General features: G+C 33.1%; 3 protein-coding genes across 3 annotated transcripts in view; 1 reads left to right on the top strand and 2 right to left on the bottom strand.

Moving 5' to 3' along the window:
• Window positions 1-1,441, bottom strand: part of LOC132748739 (protein cordon-bleu-like) — an 82,243-nt gene extending 80,802 nt beyond the window's left edge. The window contains exon 1 of the mRNA XM_060738368.1: window positions 1,309-1,441. The gene's annotated coding sequence lies outside the window, so the exon portion shown is untranslated. The remainder of the gene's footprint in view (window positions 1-1,308) is intronic.
• Window positions 1,442-5,050: 3,609 nt separating this feature from the next.
• Window positions 5,051-11,885, bottom strand: LOC132748733 (deoxyribonuclease-1-like). The gene is made up of 9 exons (XM_060738351.1): window positions 11,540-11,885; window positions 11,008-11,096; window positions 10,339-10,422; window positions 8,850-8,974; window positions 8,002-8,272; window positions 7,290-7,398; window positions 6,836-6,888; window positions 6,578-6,676; window positions 5,051-6,128 (listed from the first exon to the last, which is right to left on the bottom strand). The coding sequence occupies exons 1-9, from the start codon at window positions 11,681-11,683 to the stop codon at window positions 5,837-5,839; spliced, it is 1,266 nt and encodes a 421-aa protein (XP_060594334.1). The 5' UTR covers window positions 11,684-11,885; the 3' UTR covers window positions 5,051-5,836.
• Window positions 11,886-17,442: 5,557 nt separating this feature from the next.
• Window positions 17,443-22,858, top strand: LOC132748741 (plasma kallikrein-like). Its single transcript, XM_060738376.1, has 7 exons — window positions 17,443-17,515; window positions 18,014-18,071; window positions 19,925-20,105; window positions 20,361-20,641; window positions 21,563-21,702; window positions 22,209-22,266; window positions 22,687-22,858. The coding sequence occupies exons 2-7, from the start codon at window positions 18,020-18,022 to the stop codon at window positions 22,809-22,811; spliced, it is 837 nt and encodes a 278-aa protein (XP_060594359.1). The 5' UTR covers window positions 17,443-17,515; window positions 18,014-18,019; the 3' UTR covers window positions 22,812-22,858.
• Window positions 22,859-24,596: the final 1,738 nt, after the last annotated feature.

The raw sequence follows: 24,596 nt of genomic DNA on the forward strand, positions 1-24,596 counted from the left end.
AATTTTTCAATCAACGTTAGCCTCCAATTTTCATCTTTTTTTCTCTTGTTCATTTTCATTGCCACCAAGAGATCTCTTGTTTCCCAGATTTTCTGTAATTGTAAGACACTAAAAAACAACACAACTTCCCCACTTTCAGAAAAACTGCTGAAAGAAATACACAGCCCTTCTACTTGGTAGGTCTGACATAATGACAAAAGTCAAAACTTCTCTTATCTGTATTTCTAAGACATTGAAAAAAGACAGAACTTCTACTATATAACTGGAATTCTGAGACACTTAGAAAATGAATATATTTATCAATTTGTAATTCTAAACCAGATTACACAATAAATATCAAAATGTTCACTGTGACCCGTTGCTCCTCCTGCTAGCAACTTAAAAAGTTTAGACACACTCATATCTTTATAATAATACATTCATTTCCACACTGACCTCTTTTTATGTTTCCATAAATCTTAGTACATTTTTCTCAGGTTTGATTTTATTGAAATATTTTGGCTCATCTGGAGCAATGCCGCTTTAAGTCACACCATCATTTCTAAACAACTGTATACCAATGTGATAATGTACAGCATTGCCAAAGTAATGGGATGTATGGATAATATTACAGTTAAAATACAAGGCCGTATATACAATAAAATGCTAGTCATTGTAAGTGTAATTTGAACCCTTTTTTTCGATATTGCTCCCATGAAATTGTTTATTATTTCATTAATTGAAATAGATCACAGTTTATGCTTCCAGAAGACCTCATGTCAACATGGCCTACTAAAATTCACTAAAGTCAAATTAAGACAAGACCAAGATATTGTTATACTAACACTTTCGTATGTTTAGAATTGAAGTTCCCACCCCACCATGATTGGGGCAATGATTGTTTGTGTCTTAAGGATTCTGACTTGCATCTTAGATTTTTATTAAAACATCCATGAACAAACACAAACACTCACCTTACTCTTGGAATATTTTGATTAAAGGCAAATATCCAGTATATCCCTGGCACTGATAAAAACAAGAGACAATTTAGTTTACAGCATATACATCCTCAAATGATAATCATAACACTTGAAACCTTTGTAATTTACCAAAGAATTAACCATTAGCAATATGAAAGCAAAATTGCTGACACATCATTTCTTATTATTTTACAATGTGAATTAATCAGTATTTGATACGGCTTACATTTTTATCTACCATCTTAACTTTTCTTATGTAGATGACCATACAAATGTGTGACAAGGTTATCTGATTTGTTTTAAAAGTCACCACTTTATCAGTGAAGATCAAAGTTAAAATAACGCATACCCCGAGGGTGAGGTTTGTAGGTCGGGATATCTATAATAGATACGACAGTCCAGGTTAACAATCCAACAGCTCTCAATCACTTCCCTTCAATTACTTCACTTGACCCTTTTTCTTTACAACAAATTCACCCCAGGCTCTGAAAATGCACTTAATTTTGTAATAAAATTTGCAATGAAATAACAATTCTTTCAAAGATCAAGTTTTTAAATTACTTTCTACACTTTGGTAGTGATTTTCTACAGGTAAATTTAGTTTGTGACATTTTATGGGATTCTGAATATCTGACAGTGTAATTATCTCTCGATCATTATGAACGTCTCTATAAATACTAGCTATTGTTTGTGAAAACTAAAACAAATGAAAATCTGCTCTACAGAATTTGCTGCACATTTTTGTAAATTTGTTTTCCAACTAGATTGATTTTGAGTTTTCTAACATACCTTATAAATAATGATAGCTATTCAATAAAACAAATTTGCATGTGCAACTTGTAGGCCTACATCCATCATGACACGGTGGTATGGCTCATCGACTTTTAAAGTTTATAAATATTAATTAGCTGATTAGTAATGGGGAATGACTTAATAATAATCAGTTAATTTCTACCATCGGATTTATACCTGTAGGATACCTGTAGGATGATTCTGGGCTCTGATGGAAGGGCCAAGCCCCTTCTTAAGCCCCTTTTCTTTTGACAATCTTTCAGTACTTCTTCTTATTGCTCTCACCACTTCTATGTTTAATTATATATACTTTTATCTACTTCTGTTCACTCTGCTATACAATTATAACAGCATAATTTTTCAATAAACATTTTAAACTTTATATGGATTGTCTCCGGTCCAGTGTTGGTCTAGTTTTATTTTAAATTCATGAACACTTTTTGAGTCTACTACATTTTTTGGCAAATTATTCCATGTTTTAATTACACGTCTTGAAAACTGATGTAGGCAATGAGTTGTTCTACTACGAGGCATTTCTAGTTTTAAATTATGTCCCCTTGTTGATGCCGAATAACTAAAAAAATTTTCAAAAACACAGTCATCTAAGCCTTTTACTATTTTGAAAGTCTGAATCATGTCCCCTCATATTAAATCTGCGATGTATTAGACTTGGCAGTTTAAGCTTTTTAAGACGGTCAATATATGTCAGATCTTTTAATGATGAAACTAGTTTTGTTGCTCTTTGTTGAAGTTTTTCTAGACTTGATATATCTTTTATTAAATATGGATTCCACACAACATTTATGTTTTAGGTTATCAAACATATATTGTCTTCTGGATTAGAACCCTATGAATTGTCCAGGAATACACTTTAATAAAATAAACTAAAGAAAACGGAATTAACCTTACTGTATAGTCCTGCCCTGGTACGTCTATTCCAGGATTTGGCAAATTATCTAATCATGGATTAGAACCCTATGTATTTTATAGGAGAAAAACTTGTATATTATAAACTAAAGATTAATTACCATGCAGTTCGTAATATTTACCTTACGTTTGTTATTTTTTAAAAAGTTAAAATACGCCAGCTAGCTAGACATTTCTCTCCTCTTTGCGTGTCTTGTGTGCATCAGCAAATGACGTTTTTTAAACTAAGGGACGTAATTCCCGTAATTATAGTTCCATTCTGGGGAGGGGATATTATTGACTCTTTGAGGTCTAATAATGCATATGATTGCGTATTGTTTGTCCCAGATATTTAATGAAAATTTCTATGAACACAAATTGAAATTCAGCAATATATTACAGAACAGAAGACCCCCATCTTGTTGTGCAACTTATAGCCAAGTCAAAGAAATTCACTACTTTTTGCGCAGATGTCTTGACTACTGTGATCGGCTGACTATCATTCATTTTTATTTTTTCATTTCATTGTTTTTATTTTTCAGTAAAAAAATACAAAAAGTAAATGTTTATATTATATTCTGATTATGTATTCTTATCAATGAAATATTGAGGAATATTGATGAAATAAAACGCTAATTTTTATTTTCCGTTCTTCCGTTATTCTTTTCTTTTTTCACTGTAAAAATATTTGTCACTGCAGTGAAACATATTTCTGCATTTTCACAGGTGTCTTGCCGGACTACTTTCTCCTAAATTCAGCCAATACACAAAAATTAAGGGAAAGTCTTTCAAATTAAAATGTCAAAAGAGAAAATATGTATAAAATTAACAGAAAATTCAAGTTTTTCTATAAATACAGGATTTATTTTCATCTTGAACACAAGTGTCACAGTAAAAAAATACATTGAACTGGGCACTATATTTCACAGTGAATATAACTCACTGATCACTAAGCACACAATTAACGTACCGAAAATAATTGGTATTTTCACCTATAAACGTTCTATAACCGGTATTTTATTCGTTACGCTTGTCTTAGTATAGTTGTCTCCCTTTGTTTCGTAAAATCCTGTGAGGTCTCTCAAATCAAGTGCCAGGGGTGGAGATCGACGGTGTTAAAAATTAATAAACCAAAAAAATAATACTTCTTTGTTGAAGTTAAAATAATTGTTATACTAACACATAAAAAGATGCTTGTCACATTGAACAAAAATTCAGATAATTTGTGTCTAGTGAAAATATATAGAGGATATTTGTTTAGTTCAGTGTAAGATCGGAATATATTTCACCGAGTGAGCACCAAAAGGTATATTTCACGAGTGGCGCAGCCACGAGCGAAATATGAACTTTTGGTGTTCACAAGGTGAAATATATTTCGATCTTACACTATACTAAACAAATTTTCTTTTTATTATATGCAAAGAGACGTTTTAAAAAGACATAAAACCTAAAACTCAATGAAAAGCGCGCCAAATAATAATACAACGTGACGTCATTTACGACGTCACGTCATTAAGTTGGTACCCAGTACTGTGCACGCTGGTATTTCACTGAAACAACGTAAGGGGCTTAAATTCAAAACAGTGAAATTATCAAAGTGGTAATTTCACTGTTTCAAACAGTGAAATTACCAGTTTTATATCACTGATATATTTCTATAAACCACCGAAAAGCATGTAATAAATATATATGAATAACATATTGCATGAATGAAAAGATGAAACATATTATCTTAGGTGCAATCAATGCGACCAGCACTTTTGCACGAGAAAAGTTCCTTTTATTTTCTATACCATTATGCTTTATTGTATTTCCAACACTAAGTTTAATCTTTCAATGGAAAGATACAATTTCTAAACATATCGTATACATTTGCAATTGAAAAAGTTTTCCGTATTAAAAACTGCTGCAACCGGAAGTGGTTGCCTTTATAGCGCAAGGTCCTCCTGAACACCTGTGCAGTCTGACCATGCAGGCTGTATACATGTACTGTTGGTCAGTGTACATACTGCTGCAGTTTCTGACCAATCAAATACCTGAGATGAGTTTGAGCTTACAACCTTGGACCCAGGCTGTATACATGTGCTGTTGGCAGTACAAATTTTGTATTTTGATATTTAAACCCGACCTGCTACACATTAAAACAGGGAAAATTCATTGTACAAATTCAGCAGGTAAAGGGTTAACTAATTTTTTACGTATCAATATTTCTTTATGACATGCATGCATAACAGTAACACAGTTTCACTACATGATTTGTTTTCTTGTTTCGATCTTTTTCATATAACATATCGATATACAAATTGGATGGTATTGTAAATGCAAAGTAAAAAGACATAACCAACAACACATAACATGTTCTATATTTAATTTAGATATAATTTATTCCGTATAAAATGTGTTCCTTTAAATAAAAACAAACAAACATAATATATTCAATATAACACATTTCATGTAAAATATAGAAAATATATTATAGTCAATGCGAGATTCCATGTTAGCCAATGCAAATATATATCGTATTCAATACGAAACATCCGATATTCGATATAACCAATATAAATGTAAAATATTTAAAACATCCGATATTCGACATAACCAATATAAAATGTAAAATATATAAAACCAATATGTCAAAACATTATATAGTTATAAAAATATAATTGTATTCAATATAAAATATTGAGGATATGATATAAATTGTAGAGGTATTTGTTTGTTCAATCATACAGTCTATGTAAAAAACAGTAATACTAGAACGTATTATTGACATTAAAAAGCGTTTGTATTGCAATGTTTGCTTAAGCTTAATTTGCCCTTTTGTAAAATTTTCACCTAAGAGGATGTAAATTAATTTTAAAAAACTTAACAAATATCATTGTTTTATATCCAACTGTCATATCTGGAGGTAGAATTAACAACAACAAAAAATAAATATAAACAAATCATACATGAACACAGAATAAAACGTTGCGTAACAAAACACCCAAATTCTATTTTTAGTAGGTTTGGCGAAGACTCCGTGCATGCCCGATCTGCTTTATTGAAAATTTACAAATATTTTTCTCTTTTTCAATTAAAGTACATTGGTTTGATTTTATTAAAAGACAAAAAAAAATCTACGGATAACGGCCTCTCCAATTATAGCCTTATACCAAATACCCGCCATTTCATTTTGTTTAGAATCCATTTTTGGAACACTTGAAGTACGTCGATTTACAGACGTTATTCAAAGCATTCCATACAGCCGTTGCTTTACTTTTCTCAGTCACTGATATAGGTATAACAATCCGACTATTCTGTTTTCCACGCCAGCGATTTTTTATTGGCTCTATGAACACTTCCAAACCGCTGCCAATTCTGGTCATCAACTTTATCAGTTCTTTTGTAAGTTTTTTATCGTCTTCTGAGTATTTCTGCACCTCACCAACTGCTTGTTCTTTAGTGTCATACACCTTTAAAACATCTCCACTGTAAAATAACAAGATCAAAATTTCAATCTACGGCAAATCACTATAAAAACACATAAGATTCGTCCGATGAGAAAAGTAGTCCACGAAACGCTTTATGGACGTTTTTTATGATGACTCTTATTCTAAGTGGTACTCGACCGAGAAAAGAGTTTTACTCGTGTTAAGGAACCAACCGACTGTTAGACAACCTGGATGGTTAAATGGTCTGCCTTTTAAGGCAGCGATAGTGGGTTTAAGCCTTACTTTGGTCAAGACCATATTTCCTCAAATGACACCATTATTTGGATAGTTCTAGGAATGGACTCGCAGTTTAAAAGGTTTCAATGTTAAATCATAATTGTGTTCAAATAAAATGTTTGAATCAAGTTAAGTGATAACGCTGAAGGAAACATATTAACTATTGTGATAACTAAATTGGAAATGATATATGATATTTAAAACACTCACACTCCTAGCCTGATTCCATAAAAATCATCTACAGTAAGACCCCCTTTCTCAGCATACAGTTCAATATATAACTTGTTCGAAACTGACACAATGTAGTACCTGAAACGAGCAAATCATAGTAATAAAAATCCATGCCAGGAAAAATCCGATTACCGCATGTTTTCCAAAACTTGAAGGGGCCTTGCAGTCTTAAACTATTTCAAACACAAATAAATAATATCATTAAATTTAAAGACAATATTTTCAATATATACTCACTGTGTTTCTGCTAAAAGAAATTCTATTGGGTAATGATCACTGATGTTCGCTGCCTGTAAAGTATACAAAGACAGTTCTTTTGTATTCTTGTAAATAAATTTTTGAACCTCGGGGAACTTGCTCATGTATTTAAACGTATCAACATTTTTACTTACTTTAAACAAAAGAAAGCATTTTTTTTATTCGTAAATTTCACCATTATTCACAATTTGTGCTGATTTTAAGTATTGTTGTAAACATTATTTTTAATATTTTGTCTTTTTACGTTACATATGACGAACGGTTTTGTTTATTGATATTAGATGGGAAAATCAGAACTCCAAATTAAATGTTTAAATAATACTTGGGAATCTTTGAAAAGTATAAATACATTCAGTACAAATGGTATTACAAAATAATGTCTCGAAAGTTTGCGGGTTTAACAGAATTCTGGATTCCGCGGAGACAAACTTACCAAATAATAATCTATCTTTCCTAGTCTCGCTACGTCTTCATCAAACCTGTATACCTTTGCACTATTTTTCACTATTCCGTAATCCCATCCTTGTCCAGTTGTTATAAATCTACATGAAAAAGAGTATAGGATTAAAATGATGTTGAATGATGTTAAGATATACAGACAAAATTTTCCATATAAAATTCTGAAAACTTGGAATAATCACGCAACACCCATTTACATGTATATTTTATAGAGAGGTTTTACAAAAGTAATCTGAAAAATCATGTGAAGATCCCGTTCTCGATTTTTACTGTCAAACAAGAAATATATGAATACTTTCCCCGAACCAATGGATAATGTACCAATTAGTTGTAACCCTTGCACCCAATCTCATTGACAGTACGGGAAAATGGGACCAAGCGTTTGCCGTTCGTCTGTGTTTGTTTTACGTGTTTGGGTGTTGGGCAATGGGGTTACGCGTAGTTTTGATCTTCCCTTAACTTGCTGGAACCAGAAATGGTAAGCCTTTGCAAACAGTGTAGTGCCAGGCCAGCCTGTTCATATGTGCAGATTGTTCAATGTCTATACTGTTGGTAATACATTTTTGTATTTTGAAATTTCTAAAACTTGAACTATGGATGGACTGCTTATAATTCAAAACAGGGCAAATCCATAACATACAGTCAGCGGACTAAGGGCTAATTAAATTTTATCAGACAAGTCATACCTGTCGTATGCGCAGTGGGTTTTCTTCACCGTTGTATCTACTTCATCTCCTAGCAACCATTTAAACGATTTATCTGTCTTCATAGGTATATGCCTCCATTTACTCCGTGACACGTAGTTACAGTCAGCATTCAGATCTCCCATTATCATCAAATTTGGTTCCCCGAGTGTTTTTCTTACTTCGTCCACAACGTAGGTCTTTAGATAGTTGATTTCTTTGACAGCGTGAGTCGGGGCAATGTGTATGCCGATTAGGGCAAACGAATCCAATTCTGTGGAATTAGAAACACAGAGTCAATTTGAGCAATTGAATTTAATTGAAAAAAAATATTGTAACCACTCAACTGTCGAAATTGCGCATTCATCTTTATATGCGTATAAGCAATATAAATTGTCTTTGGTCGTGATATTCACCTGTATTCTCATACTTATTACACATTGTTTAACAAATATACTGATGCGCTAAATGAAAAAATTACTCAACCGCACACCGTACTGAAAGTGTCAAATTTTGTTAATAGATAAGCAGATAATCTGTAGTGGTTAGTACTGAATGATTAAATTATTTACGCAGATAATTTCCAGACGTAAAATAACAGGATATACACTAGGGTATGTGTATACATGTTATGATAATGTTCGTTGAATGTGAATAGATATGAAATACGCTATTCCTGTTATATTCACAAATACTTGCCCCATATACAGTACTGCTGAGTACATGATACCAACATAACCCTATATTTTGAAAACCAGAACGAAACATTCTGTTTCTGTTTGGTGCAAACCATCAGCAGCGTCCCGCCCCCACCCCTCACGGTCGTTATTATCACCATCTGGCTATATTACCTGTTTGACTGGATGTAAATGAGACGATGTAGGGCTGTCTTTCAAACAAGTCCTCCGCTTTACCCGCAATCACTTTGGTGTCATAATACACAAACTGTTCCTTTACCTGTAGACCAGACGACGGTCTGAAATTAGAAATAAATATATGTGAAACATGCATGTCTCCATCTTACCGTAGAAATGAACTGTGGTATGTTTATAGAATCATCATAAACATGTATTGAAAGGACATATGTCGAACAAAAACGTAGAATCAATAACTAGTAAGTTAGATATTGAATTCCATACTTAAGACCTGAAGTGCGTTCCATAGATTTTGAAAAATAACAGGCGTAACTAAACTACTTATTTAAGAATATGCATGAATGCATGCAGATATATGAGAGATGATTTATCAAAAATTGCTCAGTGATGGGCATCATCTATGTTAGTAATTTTATTTTTAAACCATTCCTCAAAAGGAGTACATTTACGTCTATATTGTGTGCTTTATATTCATGTTAAAGGCACAAGCATGTAATTGTTCAAATGCTGAATACATAAATTGAATTGTCCATTGTTCAAATTAGCGCTTTAGTAAACAGCAAATAATGCCGAATGTGGTCAGAACCGTCACAGTTGTGGAAACAGTTGACCATATACGCATGTTAATGCCTCCTTCTTCTAATTGGTAATAATAATCATAATTTTGCTAAATATCTAAAATGAATTTTTTAAATTTAGACAAGACCCTTCACCATTTTGTGGGACATTTATTGCTGAAAAGTAAACAGTGCACACCATTAAAAGCGTGCCAGCTGATGCCACTGTTTGCATGAGTAGCTTCGGAATTCGAAAATAGAAGACGCTGACATTTTATGTTTTTAACATTAACATTTACGGTCAGGCAAAACTATGATAAAGGCCGTTGTATGCCGTTGAATAAGGGGGAGCGCTTGCTTAGTAGTTAAGGTGCCTGCCTCTCAACGCAGGTTTTAAATGTTGTGTGGCCTTCAGATGGCACGACCATGTTTCCTCAAGTGATTCAAGTACCGGTTAACTTCAGGAAGCGGATTCGAAAGTAGTTTAAATAAGTTCCAAGTTTTTCCCAACCTTTTTTTATAACTTAGACTAATGAAATAAGAAAGTATGTGAAGTGAACTTTTTTTATTAGTTAAACAGTTTATCAGCATAAATATGAAACAGTCTGTTGTATAGACACTACTTACACAATCTGATCTCCTCGGATATTATGGTTAGAAGTATACGGAATAAAATCGATGTTTTACGATTGATTACATATTAAACCCTTTTTCTGTACACATTTTTAAATGCCCATTTTAAGGAAATACATAAAATGGCATTTCAATAATATTACATTTGTATATAAACACAAAAAAATAACATGTCAACAGTGTAGATCCTGGTCAGACTACAGGGGTGTGTATACTGGCCTGGATCTATACTGATGGCAAAGGCTAATCACATACGAGTATGGTTCGAAACCTACCTGTAGAAGTACGCATACTGTTCCTTACTGACGCTCCGACCAAGTCGTTCACTGAGAACCATCTCAAACGGCTCAGGCTGATCCCTAAAATATTACATCATGGTGTGATATTAACAACAACAACAAAAAAAAACAATAACAACAACAATATGAAAATTTACAACAAATTTAACCTTCGAGGCAGATGATTTTGTTTCCAAAAATCTGTATCATAAATAAGTTAAATGGAAATTTATTTGTAAATATAGTAATTTAATTTAGAGTACATTTGTAATTTGTACACAGGTTGACTTGATGATATGGTTGTCCAAAACTTTATTCATAAGCCGCTTTTTAACATGTTTATTTATTATCTAGTGCGGCATTCATGTCATAGGATATAAACGGGTACGCTGAAGACCTTAAGCTATGGTTGTTACTGCTGTCTTAACCAAAGCTGCGACTTCATTTTGGAACTTTTCGGTCCTTTCCGTCATACCTCGGTATCAGTAAGCGTGATCCTCTCTGGCGGTGTAATCGATTCATTTTTTAGCTGCAATCCGTAATACTCGGTGATTACTTCATGGGATTCGTCGGAAAGTGTTGAAAATGTTATTTGTAGATTAGTTCAATATTTGTTTTTAACAAGAAAAGAAAATATTTACACTAGATAATGTATATATGACATACTTGTTGACGTCATTAAGCAGCTTATTTATAGCTGTACCGGACGTGTCTCGTATCTCTTGTATAAATAGGAGGTCATACCTTCGAATTATCTGCAAATAAAGAATTGGAAATCCGGTAAAGATTGCCAGCAAGTCATTCTTCCCAGTAACATAATGAAATAAAATACTGATTGGCAATTAAAAGTACTATAACGGATGTAAATCAGATTATACCAACATCAATTTTAATCAATTTTTATAGTTTTAATTGTAGAATTATAACATAGTGAAAACCTACAAAAATGGCTTGGAGTTTAAGAAAAAATCTTTTTATTTTAAAAACTGGTCATATAGAATGCTAAATGCTTGAAAAAAAAGTACCCATCCTCAGCTTTGGAGATACATTTAAATTGTAATATAAATATCAGTCAAGCTGTACGCGAGGATACTTGGTCTCAGTCAGCATCTAGCCGCCCCAACCTCCCGTTTAAGCTATGCCTTCTTACAGAATGTGTAAGACTTAAATTAGTTTTAATTATTTTTAAAACTTTTACCTTAACTAGAGCATCCATGACGTCAGTTTTCTTTACTTTGTTAAGTCCAAATATCTGAATATTGAAGGCGCCAACAAGGAGATCTTTTGAGCACGCCGAGTCAGTCAACAAAAGCAGGGTTGCAAAAAGTTGTAAAATCAACATTTTCACTTGTACCTGTCTTGGTCAGGTGTACCAATTTATTGTTGTTGTTTTGTATCTTTTATCGCACAAGACCGGATGTAACTAAGTTAGTGTCGTCTGTTCGCACCAGGTCAGATGTTCCAAAATATTGATGAGGTTCTGATCACAAATGGCCAAATGCATCTAAGTTATAGCTTATTCTTGACTCTCCGGTCTTACATATTTAAAATCTGTAACAAATTGTATACTGTCATAAATATGGTCCAAGAAAAGTATATCATTCATTTCTGATCTTATATTTTGTTATTACTCAGATGTTAGATGAATTATTATCGCAATATTAGCAATATAGAATATATGATATATTCACTGATGAAATCCAATTTTTATTTAGAAATGTTAAATAAATTGTTCATATGCTTGTACTTTTTCTCGGGGTTTGATAGAAAAATTGTGACCTTCTGAATTTTTTTGAAATTTTGAAAACACGACAAAGTCGTCGTTTGTCTAGTTATCGTGTTTTAGACACGCCCATACGAAATAGCATAAATCACCCGACCACTTTACTCCCATCATAATTTCTGGGTTATGAAATTACTACGAGAATCATGTTCCTATAATATACAGTAACTAATATTATCCAGAAAGTCACAAAGAAAATAAATAAACAATAAAATGTATATAAATGTAATTAAACTTTTGCTTTATATAAAATTACACGGCTACCTAGAAATAACAAGGTAACCATATTATGTTCCTGTCAGTAACTTTTGTTATCCCGACGATGCGGATGACAGCATGTTGTCACCTCCAGGCTACTGGGACACCGGCTTGGTTCAATATGCCGTGGTTTATACAGGAATATAGCTCATTACGTTTAGTGGGCAAATAATAGGTATTCTAATGTTTTTATCTCAAGCCTGACGAACATTTGAACAAATATTGCTTGTCTCAAAGTCAAAGTAATAGATTTTCTTTGGGGATAGAAACTGGGATAACAAACGTCAATGAACAAACGCAATAATTTCAGATAATATCAGATATAGGAAAGAGGGATTCAAAAATTTGAAAATATAAAATATAATTGATATTAAGAAATATTATTGAATACATGTATATATACATGTACACAAAAATAACAACAACCCGAAACGCTTACCTTAATGCGTGTATAGCTCCCATTTTACACATATCCATTTTACATATATACTTTCTTTAAATAACGTGCGAGTTAAAACATTCAATGGATAAAAATATACAAAGTTATTTATCAGTTCACAATCGATTGCCTCCGAGGTCAAACAGGTCATGAATGGAAGAGATTCAAATGTCTGTATATACTACATTTTCATTAAGGATTACACCATAATATTTCACTCCGACTTTGAAGCGTAACATAAAGTGTACAGACGCGTGAACTGTGGTATTTACTTTCACTTAAAGTTATAATTTTGGCAGATTTTGATATCAATAGTAACGTGTTTAAAGTCTATCAATGATATTGATTTCTTTCAGACCTGGCGTAAGACATCGCTTACAGCTGAAGGACACGTTTCATAGATTCGTAGCCTACGTATATTTACGTAGGTTATAATGCTGACGCGGTGTTACTATAAATTTTACCTGCGTCATGTCATCTTTATTATATAATTAATGGCATTTAATGAGTCAGTACCGTACATTTATTAAATTTCATGCTTTAAAAATGAATTTTAATATATGCCTTTGTACATATGAATGTATAATGTATAGCAGATAAAACTGCACTGCTCCAGTTGAGTACATTTATACATTTTCATACATTTATAAATAAATAAATAAATAAATAAATAAATAAATAAATAAATAAATAAATAAATAAATAAATAAATAAATAAATAAATAAATAAATAAATAAATAAATAAATAAATTATAAATAAATAAATAAATAATATCAATCAATCAATCAATATATCTACCTGTTTACACACAGGTGAGGTTCTCAATGTACTTTTTTGTGTAGAGTATTTCACTGTATAGCAAATATTAAGTTTTTCGACTTAAACACTTTAATATTAATACTACATTCATGTTATTCAAACCTATTTAAAACCACGTTTCTTTTCGCTAGTCTTTCATGCTCGGCTATAGGACTAGAATCCAGGAGTTCAGTTGTACATACATGTATTTAAGCACATACTTTAATTACATAATTATGATAATCATAAGTCCGTGGTGAAAGTAAAATATTTAATTTCACTAACTAGCCGCTCATAATGAATCTCCACAGTTTAATATTCATTTCAATCCAAAATGTTTAAAATAAAATAAAGTGTTTCAAACAATGAATTGGTGTCATATCTAACTACCTGGTACAGAAACAAGAACAGCTTTCAGATCTTACCCTTTTTCACTCATGTCCTTATTTATTGTAAAATTAATGTTGTAATTGTTGTTTGAAATTAATTAAATACACCGTGGAGTGATTACCTTATCCAAAATTGAAATTATGCCGGTCAGCGTTACCTCCCCTGGCGGTACTATTCACTTTACAGAACTTCTATCGCGGTAGCAGCAGCAGCAGCAGCAGTAGAAGTAGTAGTAGTAGTAGTACTCGTAGAAGCAGTAGCAGTAGGAATCAATGAGGAAGTAAATCCGCATATATGAGTGTCTGTGTTTTATGCCAGATATAAATAAATAATTGACCGAAAGAGATAGAAGAAAAGGACATTTTCTGAAAGAGTTCATTGGTAAATGCCAACTTTGCTCCAGTTTTTATGTGAATAAGTATTTTTGAGTGTTTCTCTACATGAATGAATTAACAGGTTCCGGCCGATTACTGAAAACTGTCATATTGATGTATTTGGAACTGAAATGCTGTGACAAAATGCAGCATGACCCCTAGTTTGCTATAGCTTTGGATGAAACTGTAAGCACACGTGACTTTGATTTGATTGGAGAGTTAGTAAAATTGTCACATGGTTTAATGTTTATATAGAACATATTCTGAAATAAATTGTGGTCTGAGGCCAGTAGCATTAGAAGTTGTAGCAGCTAGTAGTCGTTATACAGGAAAGTCGTTCAGGTAAATTAAACAAGCAAATTCGTTGAATTTATATCCCCCGCCGAGTACTGGTTATTATTAACACAACAACTGAAGACATGAGGCTTTATTTATATATTAATCATGGCATAAACAGTAATATTCTTTGAACTTGATAAATATTCAGGGCAATAACAGAGCCATAACTTTGTGTTAAATAGTAAAATCTGGAAATGCCAATGAGATGTATGCATACTACATAACTAATCAAGGGCCATAAATCTGAGTTATAAGTATCTGACTGGAACAAGGCGACTATATGCATATCTCCTCTTAGTATCTCATAAAGTTTTATTGAATTCCAGCCAGTAGTAGCAGAGAAGTAGCAAGGAAACAAATATTTTTCTATATGTATACTGCATAACTAATCAAGGGCCATAACTCTGAGTTAAAGTGTCTGACCGGAACAAGCCGACGATATGCGCATCTCCTCTTGATATTGAAGGTTCCCATAAAGTTTTGTTGAATTCCAGCCAGTTATTGCAGAGAAGTAGTGCGGAAACGATTTTTACTTTATATGCATACTACATAACTAATCAAGGGCCATAACTCTGAGTTAAAGGGTCTGACCGAAACAAACCGATGATATGCGCATCTCCTCTTGATATTGATGATTCCCATAAAGTTTCGTTGAATTCCAGCCAGTAGTTGCAGAGAACTACTCCGGAAACGATTTTTACTCCATATGCATATTGCATAACTAATCAAGGGCCATAATTCTGAGTTAAAGTGTCTGACCCGAACAAGCCGACGATATGCGCATCTCCTCTTGGTATTGAAGGTTCCCATAAAGTTTGTTGAATTCCAGCCAGTAGTTGCATAGAAGTAGCGCGGAAACGATTTTTACTCCATATGCATACTGCATAACTAATCAAGGGCCATAACTCTGAGTTAAAGTGTCTGACCGGAACAAGCCTACGATATGCGCAGCTCCTCTTGATATTGATGATTCCCATAAAGTTTCGTTGAATTACAGCCAGTAGTTGCAGACAACTACTCCGGAAACGATTTTTACTCTATATGCATACAACATAACTAATCAAGGGCCATAACTCTGAGTTAAAGGGTCGGACCGGAACAAGCTGACGATATGCGCATCTCCTCTTGATATTGATGATTCCCATAAAGTTTCGTTGAATTCCAGCCAGTAGTTGCAGAGAACTACTCCGGAAACGAAATTCGGACGGACGGATGGACGGAAGTTCTAACAGGAGAGTAATTATGTGGCTACTCTATTGTTCTCTCTATTGTTCTTTTTAGCCACACAAAAGAAAATAGCGACATAAAAGCATTACGGAATGAATGACATCAAAGAGAAAGAACAGTTACCTATTGTCCCTCTAGCCACATAATTACTGTCCTGTGAGTGCGGACGGACGGACGGAAGGACGGACGGACAACGCCAAAACTATAGCCCCCTCCCGATTCCATCGGCGGGGGATAAAAAATGGATAATTTTAAATTACACTAGACTAACTAACATTTTTTTCCAAGTATTTGATTTTCTATTTCGTTCTATAAATTTTATAAATTTTCGACCAATCTGGTAACAACGAGAAGATACTAGATTGTTATTTCTTAACTAACAGCTGTTTGATGAATGATCAAAGTTAAATAGGACAAACAGAAACACGTACAACTTTGAGAGATAAGGAATAAAATGTCATTAATTTGAGACCATGGCAATGATTCCCCTTTTGTTATAAATACATGTATGTATAAATATAAGAATTAATGATATAATAATAAAAATATTAAGTATTAAGTGTATGCAGAAAATTAGAGAAAAAATGTGATATACATGTATTTTTAGCAACTTAGTCTACTAAGATAGATAATCTAGAATATATTTTTATAGACCAACCTCTATGCTTATTCAATTTTGTATAGAAATTTTTCTTAATACAAATACATGGCAAAATGTTAGTTTTTGATATAAAGACAAAATCACAAATAAGTTATAAAGTTTTGCAGATTGTTTATTTTCTTGCGTAGAAAGATTTCATTTTATATACTGACAATACTTTATAATGTACTATTTTTTCTTCAAGTTAGTGCCAATGTCTTCAAAACAGTGGCCGAAAACCGGTGTTAAACCGGTGACAAACGTCCTGACATCCAAAACAAAAATCCATAGTCCATAAACATTCCGCTCGCCCTTTCGAATTGAATCAACGAGTCTACTCCCCCCACTTATTGGTTGGGTTTTATGTCGCACCAACACAGCAAAGGTCATCTGCCGACTTTCTAGAATTACTACTGGAGGAAGACCTTATAGGTGCCCCTCCAGCAAGAATGGGTAGCTGAGTGTAAGCACCGAAGTTTCGTAAGCCAGCTGGATAGCTTTTGCCCATGAAAGAATCCAAAGTCCCTTGTAGGATTCGAGCCCGCAGCGGTAAGGGGCAAATGGTTTGAAGTCAATCTGTTTTCACAAGACAGGTACAAGATAAAAATTTAATATACATGTATAACTTCCCAAGAAAGGTTCAATGACCGGAAGCAACAGGTACTTGCAATTTGAAGACATTTTACATATTGAATATAGGTTCGGGTAAACATGGCCCACCATCAATAAACACCACAACACAACAACAACAAAAAAACAACAACAAAAAACAACAAAACTTTTCAATGATTTCAGAGAGATGTTTGTGTAAATGAGGACTGAGGTAGAAAATGACCACATTATCTACCGTAGGGGCCTCATCATGGTTTATTTTACAACAAAGTAAGTCACGCTACTATCAGAACTTGTCAAGGCTTCCATCAGGTAAGACCTACTTTACTTTATTCTCCAGGGTTAAAGATTAATAACTTTATGACATGTGGGCAATTCGAACTTTATGTATTGAAGTAGTACATTTTCTTTTTCGAAGACAAATTGTTATTTTAATAAGCGAGCCTCCTTTTATTTTTTTTTTATTGTTTTTGCCATGTTAAGACGGGATATACGCACATATATATATATATTAAGCCATATGGCCGCGTCCCGTTTGAATTTATTCTATGTACGATCATATAACAAACTTTAAGCAAGAATGCAATTGTCAACTGCTTTGAGTCATAAGGAAGGCGACAATGTGTTCGGATAGTGTTAGATCCAGAGATTCTCCAGGAAATTAAAACTGGTGAAGAAATGTTACCACTTGACATTGTTCCATATAGCACTAGCGCTTACCGTTAATAGGCCACATCGAACAAGCAAAACTTAGAAAATAATTACTACGATTTTAAATTTTATGCTGATTTTTGTTTTATACTTTCTAAGGGCAAGATGTTCACTGTTGTCGTATTAGCCGGTTTTATTGGCATCGCTCTCGGACAAAGTAATGACTTTAACTTTCTCCCTTGTCCTTGTGTGTGTTGTGTACTTTACTATTGTCTTGCTTAGAATGTGGTATATTGTGTTGTTTTTTGTTTTTGTTTTTTTTTAAATTATTATTTCAACATTAAAATAATGAAATACACATGAACATGTACTTAAAAAAAGTCTTACTTTACCAGATCAGCATTCGGTACACACCGCTGATTATCCATAGGCATTATGAAATGGCCGACCTGTTAAAGTTGAAACCATGCATTCTTGCAAAATGCAAGTAAATTACCAATCATAAGCTAAAAGTGTACGCTGCCTAATAACATTAATTTGAGTGCCAGTCATCCCTGGTAACGATGCTAACGTCGTGGGGATCACGTGGCCTTCAGTGACAATATGTTCATTTTTCCATTTAATTGACTATACATGTATCCTCTAATGGTGATTGACCAACACTTGATATTGAAAAATGTTTAGAACAAAATATAAATGTGTTTAACATATAAAAAGACTGCCCCATTATTTTTTTTATAAATTGAACGTTACAGATAAATTGCGATGAATATTTACAAATATATCATTGAGTTATCTATCGTTCATGAAAAGTAAAACATATGATTGAAAGGAAAAATTGCGAAATGTATACCGTTGGTTGGACCTGATATGTCACTTTTAGTGGTGGTATATCTCTAATTTTCTCTACACGTTTTGGTGATTGACTGACTGATATTGTTAATGAAAGAAATTTGATAGAGATAAAAATACTATGTTGTGTGAAAAGGTTTTTATTTTCGGTAGAAGTAAAAAAAAGTGTTTGTCATTTGTGATTTAATGATATTCAACTATTCCTTTTCGAGATTTTAATATACTTTAAAGTGTTGAAAGTAGAATCTACGTATTTGATTATATCCTTATCTTATCTTTCTATTCAATGTTGGTATGTGACTATAAATGTGGTTGGTCTAAATTTTGGACATCTTGTTTATGCATACATGTATATAGACTACTGGGGGTTAAAAACATTATAATATACCAAAGTAAAAACACTGCCTCTAATATGTGCAGCAAATTCACTTTATAAAGAATACACACAACAACGTAGAATATTCCAAAATATTGAAAAGCATTCAATTTTTGTTGTCATGTAATACATGTATATTTCAGAAATTCACTTGCCATATACCTAAGCCATATTTTGCTGGCAATAAATACATGGGTACTTATATAGTGTTATAGTATTTTATTGAAGTCAAAATAAGCATGCCATATTGTTTGAATTTCGCAACTTTTATCACAAATAAGCTAACACTAAACGCATATTGTTCAGTAGATAAACATCTCACATGTTCTTAATACATTCTTACAACATTATACCCTTTTTATAGACGGTTTTTTTTATTTCTTAATATGTATGCCTTTAAATGCTGTTGTTGTTTAAAGACACATATTCAAAGTGTGCGTTTTAAAACTCATTTCGAATATTTCGAATAACTTTCCCCAACGCATTTTGTTAGAACCCAACGAGAGATTTTCGATTCTTTAAAACCAATCAAATTAGCTTACGGATGGCTCTATCCAATAACCATAGGTCATTTCCAGTCAGTATAACATGGAAATTTAGATAATCGATGTCACTAGCAACCGAACCAACAAATCAAAAAGCAGCAATTTACTTCCTTTTTTCCTTCCAAACATACCAGTTCTTCTTCTAGCGTCAAAAGATTTTTTAAATTCATGCCATTGAACCCTATAAAATACATGTAGTGAGTAAACAGGTTCTTTCAAATAGAATTCTATTTGAAAGACCCTAGAGTAAGTAACGTTTGAACAATTATCTTATTTAACTTTTAACGACAAACCCAGGCGTTCCATGTGGCGTGCCAACTGTTACCCCGATCACAAACAGAATTAGAGGAGGTCAGGATGCGATTGCTGGTTCCTGGCCCTGGATGGTGCTTCTGGTAGATGACCTTGGCTATATTTCCGGTAGCGCATTCGTCCTCGGCAAGCACACACTTCTAACCTCGGCACAACATTTTGAAGGGTGAGTGGTCGTCTGCTGCTAAGAAAATAATGTATCCCATTCCATTATCTTTATCAATATATGCGGTTTTTTTATTTTTAGTGTGGCATTCTTAATATATCACACTTTTATGTGATATATTTTAAAGTCTACTCGTTTCAGTTAACGTTAGACATACAGAACCTAGAAAAAAATCTGTTACGCATTCGCCGTTTATCCCAAGTATCAAAACATATTTATGTGAAATAATAACTTTAAATGAAAGTATAATTTCAGCACAAACTACCATCTTGCTGATATTGACCTTCCAAACTGGTCTATGTATCTCGGATCACACAGTATTAAAACAGAAGCCCAGCACGAGAGAAACTACACCATCAAGTCCGTGACAGTGCACGAGAGCTTTGATGCAACCACTTTAAAGAACGACATTGCCCTCATTTACACGAATGAGGAAATTGTTTACAATGAGCACACGAAACCTATCTGTCTACCAAATCCAGGTCACCAGTACCATGTAGGTCAAATGTGCTATCTTGCCGGGTGGGGAGACACCGGTACGTGTTTTACAAAAGAAGATTTATACTTCACATTTTAAAACTACAAATTAGAAAGCAACCATTGCAAAAATGGTTTATGTTTTTAATATTATGTCCTTGATAACATTCCCCTCATTATCAATACATTTCTGAAAGTCTGCATTTTTGACTAAAGATGAATAAGGTTTGGCAGGCAGACACACTTTTTAGGACTAGCATAAAAAAGAGAGAATTAAATAGAGAGAAATAAAGAATCCCTAAAGAAAGCTCAACAAGACAAAATTGAAAATGTTGCAGGCTCGGTTTGATTGAGCCTGTACATGGACGGTACTGGAAAGTGCAAGTTACCGTCCACGCCAAAAAAGGCTTTGTTGGTGGTGTTTTAAACAGTTTGAAGTTGATAAAAGGGTAAAGGACTGATACATTTAGAAAGGCAGCGCGAACCTGTTAACGTGTTGAAGATGGCCTGATAAATATTCTAAGGACTAACACATATACAAATATAAGCTCTGTGGATCTGTTTAAAGTTTGAGGAGGGCGACCTGGTAAAAGTTTGAAGGACTTGCTTTCGTATAAAGGCTTTGTTGGCTTGAAAACGAATGATGGACAACTTGATTAAAACTTTGACTGACATATAGAGACTTTGTAAGACTAGTACAAGCTTAGATTTAAATAGGACTATTATTTGAAATATTTATAAACTTACAGACACATGTATAGCTTTTAAGGACTAACACATATGTTTCCTGGCCAGCCTTGTGAATTTATGTGAGATAGTTTTTATTCAGAAACTTAATTGAAAAAGAAACAGGAAAAATCTTGAAACATATACATGTATAATGGACATGAATTTGATTGACGTCAGACAATTTGTTCGCCTCATTCTTTTATAATAATTATTGATGCTCCATATATAACTTGTTGTGATTTTACTTACAGGAAATGACCAAGACGAGGTATTAAAACAAGTCGGTTTACCCATTTTGGCAGACAATGTGTGCTCTAAACACTGGCAAGATTATTTATCGGCAACAGAACTTTGTGCCGGTTATGAAAGTGGTGGAAAAGATTTCTGTGGTGTAAGTCTAAAAGCTTCCAAATTTATATATTATTATGCAATATTAGCGGAACCTTATTTTCAGCTGATTCTTTATGTTTATACTTGGATGAACATAATGCCGTTTCTGACTTTTCGAAAACTTAAGATAGGAAGAAATGTAGTGTGTTAATACGTTGTAAATATGGCGTTGTGTAATCAAGCTCTTAATGTTAAGTTTATGTTAATCATATTTTATTGCTTTTTTCTTTCTATACGAAATAGATAAATTTTACATGCAAATGTAGAAAACAATATTAACGAATAATGTTTTGTTGCTTTAAAACATTTCAATATATTTGGTTGTGCATTTTCTGGCCAATGTGCAACTGGGGAGGCGGAAAGCGGTGCATTTCTTTTTTTTACAATCTTGATCGGAAAGCTTGATCTACATTTATATATAAACTTCTAACTGTACAAATTAATGATACGTTCGAAACATGTTAAAATGAAAGAAAAAAAATAGTTTGAGTTTGTTGCTTACTTCAGGATGATATTGGAAGTCCACTTATGTGCAAGGACGATTCAGGCGCTTGGTTTGCTCAAGGTATAAAACTTTTGTTATATACTCATTTGTCAAAACCTGTGTTTAAATGCTATCTTTTAGTAAAGACCACACATAAAAAACTGTCTGGCGCTAAAAGTTGCTACTTTATATTCATACTGACCTGTAAATTTGCCGATAGACGGTTTTGCAAAAGATTCGCAATAAACGGATATTTTTATATGAAATTTTAAAAATCATATGAAACGGCAAAATTACCGCGAAGATAAGTCTGGTTAAGTCTAATTTTCTTTTACGTTCATACAAGAATGAAATGTATGTACTATTTAAATAGATGTTTAAAAAATAAATTTCAATCTTTTCATTTCTTTACTTTTTTCTAGAATATCAAGATTTTCGTTAATCCCTATATGTCTGTTCTACACAAAGTTTTGTTTTAAGTGTGAAATAATTGTTTTGCAGGAATTGCATCATCCGGCGGAGACTGTACCGCCGCCGACGAGCCTGGAATATTCGAGGATGTCTCCAAATACACTCAGTGGATCAAAACCCATATGACAGCTGCCGGTTATCCATACGAATATTAAAATGACATTTATTTAAGAGTAGGAAATAAAATATTTTCAAATCTAAATGTGTTCCCAGCATCAGCTATAAATATGATTTATTTATCTGCAATGGTCGTTGGCTTGAAATTTAGGGCAGCTTCAGTAACAATTTTGAAATCTTAATATGCATATAGATATGGATTGGAATCAAAATTTTACAGTACGTTCACTGTATGACAGATACACAAAATTCGATCCCATGCACACGGCACACTGACTTAAGCGCGAAATTATTTTGAAATCATCATGCATGCACAAGTTATAGATAGAACTTGAAATATTTACTTTTACGATCACAACAGTAAACAACTTGTCCTCCTTTTATGGTGGAGGTTTAAAATTAATGACATTCCGTCAACTTTTAAATACAAAGAGAAGTACATCAGCTATTCATTGCATACAGATTAAATAACCTTTCTATCTAATAATCTTTCGAACTGGGGACTTAGTACATGTATAAAGAACTGTAATAACAAGCAATTATCATAGTATTGCAAGCAATCCATAAGTCCCCTGCCGGTTAGAACCCCAGCAACATTCTGATGGGCCATTGGCCATTCAATTTTACCAGTGAATGAATGACATGAATGAACTTAAATCTTTTGAGTTCTAAGTTTGTCTATATCACAGTAATGTTTTAAGTAATTCTGATAATTTTTGTGCTAGAGTTGTAAACCTTGTCACGTATGATGTGGTTGATGCCAAGAAACTTATATTTTAAGTTTGAAGTAAACACCTTAAGAAATAAAGAACTTAGAGTGAAAAAGCTTAAAAATTTAAATCAGAAATCTTGAAATTCAGTCTATTTGTTGCCATAGCAACCAGAATTTTCAACATAAAAAGAAAAGAAAAAGATGTGCATAATCTCCAGACTGCAATCTACCCATATTTTAAGTTTCATAAAACTATTTTCAGTACTTTTTGAGTTATCACTGGATCCAGTTTATGTGTTAAATTTGCCATATTTTCAGACTATTAGTTGCCATAGCAACCAGAATTTTTAACATAGGAAGAAAAGAAAAAGACGTGCAAATCTCCATACTGCCATCTATCCATATATCAAGTTTCATTAAAATATTTTCAGTACTTTTTGCGTTATCGCGGCATCCAGTTTTGTGGACGGGCGGACGGACTGACAGACAGAGGATAAACCTAGTCCCCTCCGGTTAAACCGGTAGGGGACTAATAAATGCACTAAAGGGCATCCAGAGGTTTTCCGGGAAAATCTGGAAGTCGTTTGTGGATTTGGGTTTTATGTCGCACTTACGCTGGCCTTAATCACCAAATGACCTCAAGATTCGGTTTGCTCTGACCCTATACTAACAAGCAATTATCATAGTATTGCAAGCAATCCATAAGTCCCCTACCGGTAAGAGCCCAAGCAACATTCTGAAGGGCCATTGGCTATTCACTTATGTTCCTATTTTAAATAAATTTGTTGAAAAAGTTCTTTAAAAGTGATCACAGGAAACAGTTTTTATGTACAGACAGACGGACTGAAGGACACTCTAAAGTTATTTTTTAAACATCCCTGTTATCAAAATATAACATTTTTAAAATCCTATGATGATTGAAGAAGTTGGAGTAAAAATTACCAATTTTCTCAAAAAAAAAGTCTAAGTTCAAAAGGGGCATAATTCTGGAAATAGTCTTGCTAGAGTATTGAACACTTACAAATGTTGAGTGATAATAAGAAACATTTATATGAAGTTTGAAGTAGATACATTCAGAAAAAGAAGTTATTAAAAAAACAATGTTTTTTTC

The sequence above is a fragment of the Ruditapes philippinarum genome, unplaced genomic scaffold, assembly GCF_026571515.1.
Source record: "Ruditapes philippinarum isolate M1 unplaced genomic scaffold, ASM2657151v2 ctg739_1_1_1_1, whole genome shotgun sequence".
Classification (NCBI taxonomy): Eukaryota; Metazoa; Mollusca; class Bivalvia; order Venerida; family Veneridae; genus Ruditapes; species Ruditapes philippinarum.